Here is a 12,024-nt window from a genome sequence, read left to right as displayed (position 1 = left end):
GAAAAAGATTTTGACAGGTTATATGGCCCTATATAAATGATTATTTGTATATATAACCCAAACCACTAGGTTTTTGTGAGGGTTTTATTGCAAAGCAACTATTAGAATCGTTATAATGAATTTATAAAACAGCAGAATCACTCTATTTGAGGAAAAACGAAATATACTCAATAAATTGACGGCAGCCCTGCGTATGGACTACGTAAACATCATGAATATTCAGTGAAAAGCTACGTTACAAACATGCAGTTGTATAATGAGTGGTACAATGGTAAATATGAACAATTATTCATCATTGAAAATAGTCAACATTGAACTGAAACAGTTGTGATAATTTTGACCTTACTCATCTAAATTTATGTAATGGTACTGTATCAATACATTGTTTTCTTTTTCAGAGGAAAATGTAAAAACGGCATATGTCAGAATTTTTGTGAAAGATATAATAAGGATTATACTCCGTGTATATGTGGAAAGGGTATGTTCAGTATTATTAGCTTTTCTGTTGCTGTGTTGTCATCTTAAATATAATTTGAGCTGCGTCACGACAAAACCAACACAGTGGGTTTGCGACCAGCATGGATCCAGACCAGCCTGCGCATCCCTGCAGTCTGATCAGGATCCATGCTGTTCGCTTATCAACTCTATTACAAATAGAGAAACTGATAGCGAACAGCATGGATCCTGATCAGACTGCGCGGAGGCGCAGGCTGATCTGGACTCATGCTGGTCGCAAACCAATTATCTTGTTTTTGTCATTATGTGGCTCATTTGTAGCCCATTATTCAAGCATTTTAGAAGTTATCAATATGTAACTTGGAATACTTGCTTATCATGACAAGGTGCATACTTGCTTATCATGACGAGGTGCATACTTGCTTATCATGACAAGGTGCATACTTGCTTATCATGACAAGGTGCATACTTGCTTATCATGACGAGGTGCATACTTGCTTATCATGACAAGGTGCAGTTGTTAAGACAATGGGGGTAATTCTGAAAGTCATATTTTTTGAGTTATAGAATCTACTCCTTTTCAACAGATGAGTGTTAACACAACATGCAGCACCTTTGTTTCGAAGAATAAGGAGAGCTATCTTAGTCCCCCGAGCATCAGTGGTGTAACCATTTATTTTAAATTTGTTTACCACCTAAAATATTTTCCAAGTTATTGACATATGGCTTTGAAACTTTGCACACTTGTTCACCATCATGCGCCCTTTTGACTTAGAAATTATTCATAGGAGGAGGTAACTCTATTAAGCATTTTTACAGAATGATGCCCCTTTTGCAACTTAGTTAAGGGTTGTGCTACCAAATTAATTTTTAGATTTTAAGCCTTAATTATTTGAGCCGCGTCACGACAAAACCAACGTAATGTGTTTGTGACCAGCATGGATCCAGACCAGCCTGCACATCCTCGCAGTCTGATCAGGATCCATGCTGTTCGCTTACAAACCCTATTAAGAGTAAAAAGTAGAGAAACTGATAGCAAACAGCATGGATCCTGATCAGACTGCGCAGATGCACAGGCTGGTCTGGATCCATGCTGGTCGCAAACGAATTACGTTGGTTTTGTCGTGACGCGGCTCATTTCCCTAGATGCCTTGCATGTCAGGCCAGCCATCAGACAGTCCAATGAATAGTAATGTTTTAAGTTTCTGATGAATTGGCCGCCTTTTCAGACTTTGCTTTAATTTCTAGTTAGCTATTACTTAAAAAATTTGTATTTTATAATGTAATACATGTATATTGATAATTCAAATACAGGCATCCTCATTGTGTCTTACTTATTCCTTTTTGTTGAAAATATTGAAAAACAAAACTATCAGAAATTTGGTGATTATGCGTAATCAGCTTGACAATACAAAGTACGAGGGTTGTCCCAAAAGTCTGTGACAAATTTTATAGACGGTTCATTTTAACGCCAATAGAAAATAATTCACACATATAATCGTTAAGTTTATTCTTTCACATAACAACAAATCATTTACAAAAATTTCACTCTAGTTAATAAGAAATTTTCAGTATTAACGACATTGGTTTGAGTTCCCGGCACACGTCAAATAATTTGCATTTTGCTATGAATAGGCTAAAATTAATTACCTATATTTCAAATATCTGATGATGTGTCTGCACAATGTCACGTTGACTTTCTCTACTGCTATGTTTACATCATCTCAGAAAATTTTAGTTAAATAACGAAAAAGATACGAATAAATGAAAATATCTCATGTAAAATAGGAAAATTAAAATGGCAACGTTAGAAGAATTTGCGGCGCAGTGAACAGGTCACTCAGGTTTCATGACTATTTCGAGATGACACATGTTATGATTTTCAACAAATATACCAAATAGAACAGTTTAGCAACATATCCTGAGCATTTGTTTACTAAAGGCATGAACGGAACCATAGTTTTGCGCTACAAAAAACCAAAATAAGGAAAGCACGGATAGGAAGACCGATCTTCGATGCCTATTTCCTGCAGCTAAAAGCAGGTGCAACGAGACCGGAATTCGCGTAAAGCAAAGAATTAGTGAATGGCATCCAAACATTCCACAGACATTAACAACCACATGATTTAAGTCTGTAATTGATGATTTATGGGTAACATTATGCGTTGAAAGCCATTGTGAGTATTTGAGAAAGGCGCCTTATATAGATTTCACGCTGTCTTTGACGTTTGATGTGTGCCGCGATTCAGTTAGTTGCCATGGTGTTTATGGTATATGTTTGTTGATATTTTTCTATGTAAATTTATGAAAAAGTTTCAATTGTATGGGTTTATAATATATTAAAATATCAAATTCGTACCTATTTTATTCTGCTTTAAAACAATCTTGTCACAAAATATTGGGACAACCCACGTATATGGAGAGCTGTCCTATTCGCCCTGGTGTCTGCGTTCAGATTAAAGTTTTGGTGCAGATAAATATTTTTCACTATAACTTTTTCATTTCTAATGGTGTAAACTTCAAACTTTAAATATACATGTATGTTCTTTATTATCAACCACATCTCATGTGACAAGGTTCATAACTCTTGCACCAATATTTTTCAGATTTATCTCCCCTTGAACTTACAGAATTTTCCTTAAAAAATATTCTGTTTTACTGTTACTTATTTATTCTGAAGGGATCAACTTCATACTTCAAATATATGTTCCTTATCATTAACCACATGTTATGTGACAAAGTTCATAACTCTAACACCAATAGTTATTGCAAGAATAATCTCCCGGTTAACTGAGATTTTTTTAATTGAAAAATGTTCTTTTTTACGATAACTTCTTTAGTTTTAAAGGTATCTACCTAAAACTTCAAATACTTATTCTTTATCATCAATTACCTCTTATGTCACAAGGTTCATAACTCTTGAAGCTATATTTTCAGATTTATCTCTCTTTGAACTTAGGATTTTCTTTAAGAAATATGATAACTTCTTTACATTTTAAGGTATCTACTTCAAACTTCAAATATATATTTCTTATTATACATGTTGTGTGACAAGGTTCATAACTCTAGCATGACTATTTCCAGAATTATTCCGCCTTGAATTTGGAATTTATGTTAACAAATGTTATTTTTTTACTATAACTTAAGGTGACAACGGAGTCAATTATCACTGAAAATACCTAAAATGAGATTTTTTGCTTAGTATATTTTTCAACCTTTTCTGAACACATTCGTGATTTAATTTTGGAAGCAGTTAGTCCAAAAAATGTGTTTTTAAACGTTTTAAAACGGTACCTGTACTATTTTTATCTGCTATCGCGTAACCTGTCAATTATCGATAACGCTCCGCCCCCTGTTGAGGCATCAATGAGGGAAATCGGTAGTTCCATATATGCGTGAATTACCGGTCCATACTGGTCCATACTACTCGTAATTCATGTATCGTACAAATACCGTACATCTTTTATGAATATCGTCTACCTTTTATTTAGCCTTTTTTATAAAATAAGAAATTGTCGGCCAATGTACGTAACATAATGTATGAAACATAAATAATTAAGCATAGCAACAAATCGCACGACCACGGGGTTGATTAAAAATATAGTTGCTTATATATTCATAATGTGTGAAAATAATTTGTCTGTCCCGTTAATCTGATAGATATTACATTGAGTTTATGGACTTTTGTACGGATTCAAGGGCTTGCTTTACATATTCAACCTCGTTTTCTAACAATGTCAAGTAAAACAACAACAAAAACAGACAACATTTTTTATGTGAACGCCTATATGACTTGTGGTAAGGTCTCCCTGACAAATTTCTAAACCATTTTAGGTTGTCTAAGGATGATTATTTCTCTATGAATCAATAAAAAAAGATAATAAAATAAATTATCAGTGAATGCTTTGAATAAATTGTTCGCTAGTAAATCGAACACAGTACTAATAAACCTGGGAGAAAGTTTGGAATTTATTGTATATCCCAGTAGAAACTGGATCTCTATGCCGTGCATAGATGATTTTCATGATAATAGAAGTCAAGAAGGTCAGATCATAATGATCGAGTGATACCTCTTATTTCTATTAAAATATGTGAAGCATTTATATCAATTTGGAGGAAAAAATATATAAAATCCCGTTCTTATTTGTACATCTACCATGGACTTTAAAATACTGTCAGAAGCTCAGTTTTTTGTTATTTTAATTTATATTTTAACGGAATTTCATACACGAGTACACAGATAGAGTGACACTGGTATAATATAATAATAATGCTGATGATAATAATAATAAACTTCAAATGTGAAACAATTAAATACCCCGCTAGCGGTGCACAAATACGTCCCATTTCCCCCCCACCGAGTGCCTCAAATTTTACCGAAAGTCACGTGATATGTGCAACCGATACCAGACTAACGGTAAATCACGTTAAGATGTGAAGAAATTTCTGTTATAAACTGATATTAATCAGCAAATTTTTAATTGGTCAGATGTCACTGGGTCATAAAATGTTGTTAGTTTATGTTACCGCAACTTGTGACCCTCTCTGGTGCGATATTTGTGTATTATGTAATTATTTAGCGTGAAACGTAGGGGTCCGAGAAAGAACAGCCAATTTATGACACTTCGTTTGATGCGGATCGGACTAACTTTGAATCGGCATAACTTTTTTAATAATCAAGCAATTAACATGCGGTTTAAAGCACATGAAAGGGAATTCATTTACGGAGGGAACCGTGTCAGGGATTTTTGTTTGCTCAATCAGCGACTTAATTAACTTTAATTACGAAATATGTATGGTGAAAAAAGTCGCATAAAATGTTTGACGTTACGTAATATTTTTTTGAGAAAAGATAGACAAAATTTGAGATACGGTTCCCCAGATATTATAAGTATGTTTATTTTCCAAAAGTTTGATGACAAAAAAATAAAAAATGACTTTGATATGGCGATTTAAAATTTTAGGATTTTTATTAAAAATCAATCATTTACAAAGACATTTTTTTCAAATATGTTATTTTTTATGATGATCAACGACATTTAATGCACAAAGATTAAATAAATAACAATTATTACTAAAATAAGTTGGTTTAAATGACATTTATGTGATTACCACGGAAAGTGTCTGTTGTCACCTTAATACATAATTATACATAATTGATGTTTCTTTCATAGTTTTGTCTTTCTTACTGCGTCCAGTATTTTATTTGTCAAGCTTCGGTGTCTTCTGTGACAGCTCTTGTTTATTTTTATTCTCAACCAATGTTTCATACATTTGTATTTAGTTGTAATTTATACTTGAATGACAGAAATTGATCTAAAAACTGAAGTTTTATCAAATCTCACAGCTACAATTATCAATGATATTATGTTTTACATGTATTTTTTAGAAGAATTTGCGTGCTATAGATGTTGCCGTCACAAATATCAGATGAGCGAGTGTGTACAAATTAATGACACGTTTCTCCCAGATAAAAGACCGTGTTACCAAGGACTTTGTAACCAGGTATTTTTTTTTTTTTTTTCAATTTATTTTTATGTAAACTCCAAATTCACTTTGTAATACAAAAATATTCCATAGCCATAACATTGAAATAATTCTTGGTAGTCTTGGTATTCAATAAAATGCTTGTCCAATGTAAAAAAAATCAAGTTTAAGGTGATTGCATATGCGCTCGTAAGTATTTTCTAGACAACAAATTACTGAAAATATGTACCATTTTCAATAAAAATCTGAGGTGCAGTAGTATTTTTCCTTTAAAAAATTATATTCCTCTTATATTATAAGAGCCTCTTAGCAAAAGGTGCCATTTTTTGGCAAATAAGGACCCCCGTCTTTAAAGCAATCAGTCATATAGGCGGGAAAAATACTGTACTTTATTCCTTGGTCTTTGGTTAAATATATATGGGTCACTGTTTGTGACAAAAACATAGAAATGACTGGTCATTATCTTCGGACATTAAGTCAAATGAGCCGTGTCACGACAAAACCAACATAATGGCTTTGCGACCAGCATGGATCCAGACCAGCCTGTGCATCCGTGCAGTCTGATCAGGATCCATGCTGTTCGCTATCAGTTTCTCTACTTGTAATAGAGTTGGTAAGCGAACAGCATGGATCCTGATCAGACTGCGCGGATGCGCAGGCTGGTCTGGATCCATGCTGGTCTCAAACACACTATGTTGGTTTTGTCGTGACACGGCTCAAATGGTCATTTATCTCCCATGGCTGATTCAGTGATGAAGTAAGATTAGCAGTCGGTCACTTACTACCGAGTTATCCATGTAATCCAGTTAGATAGACTGATGAAATGTGACCAAAACTGTTTTTAAATTGGCCTTAAAACCAAAACAAACAAATCATCTATTTTCTTTATAATAACTAGGCTATCATCGTCAGAATTAGATAGTTTACTAGAATTGTTTATGAGGTGTTAAGAGGTCTACATCGATTTTTAACTTTTGCCAGAATCTCTTTGATTTTTATCACAATCTATTTGTTTTTTGTCAGAATCTGTTTTGTAAGATAATATAAACATTTGTCAGAATCCTATTGGGAGGGTGTCAAGTGGTTAAGGTCCTTGACTTCAAACCACTTGTTTCTTTATACTGTGGTACCAACAGGGACACTAGCTTACAAAAGGTCAGTGGTTCTATTCAGGTGCCCGTTCGTACCTGAAATAATGAACGGAAGGGCACATAAGATCTTTTCCACCAGTAAAGCTGGAAAGTCACCATATGACCTATACTGTGTTGCTGTGACATAAAACCAAATCAAACAAAAAATTCCTATTGAGTTTTGTCAGATTGTTATGAATCATTCCTTAATCATAGGACCTGAGTTAGGATATTATAGTAAAAAAAAAATGAAATAATCATAATTACATATACAGGATATACAAATGTAATGAATTGTTCCTTTATTTTGATCATAGGGTCGGTGTGAGAAGGTAAAGAGGGATATGATTCTTCGGTTGTTTAACATTATAGAAGATATATCCATCGATCAATTAGGTAAGTAACAATTTAACTTAAAAATGTGTTTTAGGTGTTAGGAAGAATTAATACTATTATAAAGATCTGTAGAAATTGCATGGTAAACCAATTGCAAGAGTGATTCCTCGGCACTTAATTAAGGAAAGCATGCTGGTTGACAGACTCTCAAGATATTTATAGCTAAAAAGGCATTAAAATGGGCATAAAACATTCTAAAGATGTTATATTGAATAGGACTGTATAGTATAGAAAAAAAGTACAACATCTATCATTGTTAAATTGTTATGAAAATTTAGGAAATTTTTCACATATATAGAATGATATTTTCTATATTTCAGTGGAGTTTATGAGAAGTAATATAGTGGGTACTGTTATAGTATTATCTTTGTTGATATGGATACCAGCTAGCTGTACCATTAGTTTTATTGTAAGTATACTTTTATTTAAAGGCTCATTATGATTATGCCTCAGAAACACAATATTTATTTTTACTTCTTAAAAAAAAGGACAAACATAATTTTTATAAGTGTCGTTTAAATTCTAAAGTAGCAGTAATTAAAAAAAAAAGATACAAAGAAAGAAAGAACAAAAAAAGAAAGAATTGTATTTGTTGCTTATTAAATGTATGTAAATTTGTTATGAATTTTACAACATTAAAGACACATAATGCCCCAGAAATAAATATATTTTTACGTCCTTTAGAGAGGGAAAACCTGAGTTTTTTAATGTTTAATGGTTTTATGTATGTTAGATGCTTATAACTAAGAACATGAGCTGAATGTAAAATTATTTGTCATAAAAGTAGCAAAATGTAAACAAAGAAGTATTTTGACTTCCATACAAAATACTAAATCACTATTACTGTACTCATTGCTTAAATGGAACAGAAGAAAAAGATGGCCAATGAGTATTTTTTGGAATCTAATAAAGTATCCCAAAAGTAAGTAGAATTTGACAAATGAAAATAGAAGTGGCCCCTCACCACTGTGGGTTTAGGGAGGAAGTGAGGTAGCTATCCAGGTAGCTTATGAAACGTTGGTGGTTCTATTCAGGTGTCATTTTCATGCTTTTAACTTTTGTTGCACCATTAAATAAATAATTAATTAGTTGATGCACATCATCTTTTCTTATTACAGGATAAAAAGAATAATAGGAAAGAAAAAGCCAAAAGGAATTGGATTTGTCTTTTTGTTTGATTTACTTACCTTTTTTTGAATTTAATATTGTTTTTGGAAAGTTACTTAAATGAATTTATTGCCCCCGGTAGGGGTCAGGGGAAAGCCGATGTTTTAATAAAATTATTTTCTTAATTGGGGCCCCGGGGGGTTTTTTGGTTAGGTTTGCAGCAAAGGTAATTTTTAATTTTTTAATCCGGGAAGGAAGGGTTTTAAAAATTTGTTATTGTAAAATTTTAAAAAAAGGCCAAAAATGAAAAATTAAAAAAAAAATTTAAAATTAAAAAGGGATAAAAGCTTTTCAAAGTTTTTTTAAACCCCAAAAAAAAAATTTGGGGTTGGGGGTCAAAATTCTTTTGTTTTTTTGGTTTTTTTGGTTTCCATTTTTGGCCCCCCTTAAAAAAAAAACCCAAATTTAAAAATTTTTTAATTGGGCCAAAATAAAAATTAACAATGTGGGGCCCCCATTTTTAATTTGTGGCCGGGGTCTTTTTTTAAAAAATTGAAAGGTCAAAATTCCAAAACCCCCCTTTAAAATTTTTCCGGGGGGTTTTTAAATTTACACAAAAGTTTTTTTTTCCCAAAATTTCTTAAAATTTAAAGTTTTAAAAATTTTTGGAAAACCCTTTTAAATGTTTTTAATTTTTAAGGGTTAAAGGTTATTTTTTGGGGGTTTAAAATATAAAATAAAATTTTTAAAATTTGAAGGGTTTTGAATTAAAAATTAAGATTTTTTAAAGGAAAGGTTCCCCCAAAAACAAGAGGCAAAAAGATTTTTTCCCCAAATCAAAAAACCTTGGGGGGGGAAATTTTGTTTGGGGAAAGGGTTTTTTTTTTAAATTTTATTTAAAACAAAAATAAAAAAAGGAAATTTTTAAACAAACATTAAATGTTAAATTAAATTGGGTTAAGATTTAATCTGGTTTTAAAAATTTTCCCCTTTTTTAAATTTTAAAAACTTTTCCCAAAATTGAAAATTTTTAATTTTTGTGGCGGGTTAAAATTATTTTTAAGGAAAGGGTTTTTTTAAAATTTTACTTTTTTCAAAAAGGTTTTTCAGTTGTTCCCTTTTGGGGAAAAAGGGTTTAAATCCCTTGACCCCCCAAAATTTTATTGAAAAGGGTTTCTTAAATTTTTAACAGTTTTTGAAATTTTTTAAAATAAAGGCAGGAAATTTAAAAAAATAAGAAGGTGCCTTATTCCGGTTAGCTATTTAATTTTAAAAATTTTGTTTTGTTTTTAAAAATTTACAAAAATTTTAGGGTTTAAAAAAACACTAAAGGGGAAAAACTCAAACCTTTTCTTTTTGGGGGGTGGCGCCCTTTTTATTGGGAAGTTAAAAAGGTTTTTAAAAGGGGGGAAGCCCAAAAAGTGAAAAAAAAGGGAACATGGAAAAATGTTTTTAAAATTAATTTTTAAACTTCCTGTTTGTTTTTTTAAGGGGAAAATTTTCTTTTTTTTTTAAAAATTATTTTTTACAATTATTTTTTAAAACCCCCTTTTTTAAAAAGTTTAAAAATAAACGGGGGGAAAGCCCCTTTTACAATATTCTTTTTAAAAACCAGTTTATTTTTAAGAAAAAAATTTTTTGGGAAACGGGGTTGTGGAAATTTTAAAACTTGGTTTTTACAAAATTTTTTGGGGTTTAGGGAATAAATTTTTTTAAATTGAAATTTTTTGTAAGTTTAAAAAAAACAAAATTTTTAACATCTTTTATCTTAAGCTTTAAAATAAATGTACATTCCCAAAAGGGTTTGGGCCCCCAAAGTTTTATCCAAAATTTTTCGGGGGTCCTCCCCTAAAGGTCTATCTTGTTGGGTTAATGGTAACATAGTTAAGTATTTTAAGTTTGATTGTGTAAGGAAGCTTTAAAGCTTTATAGACACACTCTCATTGTTCAAAAAAATGATAACAGAATTGAAAACTGTTTTTAATCCCTTCAACTGAAATCAGGCTAAAGAATAAGTCACACAAAAATTAGTTCTTAGAAAAAATAATTCTAGCTAATTCTTTTTCTATATTTTTGCTTTTTTTTTTCATTTCAAGTGTGCCAGTTGATCAACAACAAGAAATTTGAATTTTATGTTTTTATGCTTTTGGACCTCAGTGCAGCTCCTTTAAATAGTTAATATAATTATGACACTCCTGCTTTACTAATCGTGCCTTTCTGTTACTATTACAGAAATAAAACATTATTTCATGGAGATGAGTAATAAAAGTTCGAAGAGTTCAAAAAATGTTCGATGCACCAAAAAACATTTATAGCAGTAAGAAATCGCGATTCTGCAAGAACCTAACAGTGCGATTGGACAGAAGGAACTTTTGATCAAACCAAGTAGGCCAATGCCGACGTCCAATAAATCCAGCAATTTTACCTAACACACCCACAGGCCGGTGCAAGAACCCGTTAAAACCGATGGCCATTTTCCCCCAGAGGCCACCGCTGGCCTTCGTGAATCTCTAATAACCCGAAGGATTAGACATTGGTCCCTAACATAAATGAGTCCAGAATCATGAAAACCTAGAGTTTGAATCATGCGTTGTTAAAATTTCTTAGTAAATTTTGATGTTAAGGCATTGTGAACAATGTAAGGCCATTGTAATCAATGTAGGCGCATTGTAACAATGATAGGATTGTTACATAATTATGTTGATACAATGTAAGGGCCCATTGTATGTTAACATAGAATCAGGAATATTGTTATGAATATGTTTGGGAAACAACGGGGGATGTTGCTTGAAATTAGATGTTAGTGATCGATTAAAATTGTTTGGTGAAAAGAACAATGTGAAAGAACAATATTTTTTTTAGAAACATAATTTTGTTATGTAGTAAGAAAACAATATCTGATAGTTGCTTTGATGTGGTTACAACAACACTAGTAAATACACTTTTTTTAAATGGGAACTTAACAAATATATTTGGGGAAAGCAATATGAGACTTAACACATTCAGGAAACAATATTATGGCTAAATGTTGACTCAGTTGTAAAACAACGTAAAACAGATTTTTTAAAACAACATAGATTTTGGAAACAACAGGAGGAGGATTCTCTGAAAAAAAGTTAATTGTAAATCAGGGAAACTGTATTTATTAATAAAAATATACATTGTAGTTTGAGATGCATTTGAAATGCTATATTATTTATCCAAAAAAAAACTGTAAAACTGTTTGTTTAGTATGGAAACAAGTGAAAGGTTTAATGAGTAATATATTTCAAATGAGAGTTTAAAAAGGTTAAGAGGATATTTTGTTGGAAAGTATTTTGGATTCTTTGGTATGGACTGAGAGCATAATGAAATTGAACTAAAACAACTGGTAAGAAGAAAATTATGTTTAATTTGATTATGGCTGTGAAATATGGGGATTCAGATTGGTTTATGTAATACCTTGGTA

At 31.7% G+C, this 12,024-nt stretch overlaps 1 protein-coding gene across 1 annotated transcript; it reads left to right on the top strand.

The window, feature by feature from the left end:
* Window positions 1–378: 378 nt before the first annotated feature.
* Window positions 379–8,647, top strand: LOC132737162 (ADAM 17-like protease). Its single transcript, XM_060724413.1, has 5 exons — window positions 379–478; window positions 5,846–5,961; window positions 7,391–7,469; window positions 7,790–7,878; window positions 8,588–8,647. Exons 2-5 carry the CDS (start codon window positions 5,887–5,889, stop codon window positions 8,645–8,647), a joined length of 303 nt encoding a protein of 100 aa, XP_060580396.1. The 5' UTR covers window positions 379–478; window positions 5,846–5,886.
* The last annotated feature ends 3,377 nt before the right edge of the window (window positions 8,648–12,024 follow it).

This window comes from Ruditapes philippinarum, unplaced genomic scaffold, assembly GCF_026571515.1.
Source record: "Ruditapes philippinarum isolate M1 unplaced genomic scaffold, ASM2657151v2 ctg11048_1_1_1_1, whole genome shotgun sequence".
Classification (NCBI taxonomy): domain Eukaryota; kingdom Metazoa; phylum Mollusca; class Bivalvia; order Venerida; family Veneridae; genus Ruditapes; species Ruditapes philippinarum.
Note: the sequence above shows the minus strand (reverse complement) of the source record. Positions and strands in the feature narration are given on the sequence as shown.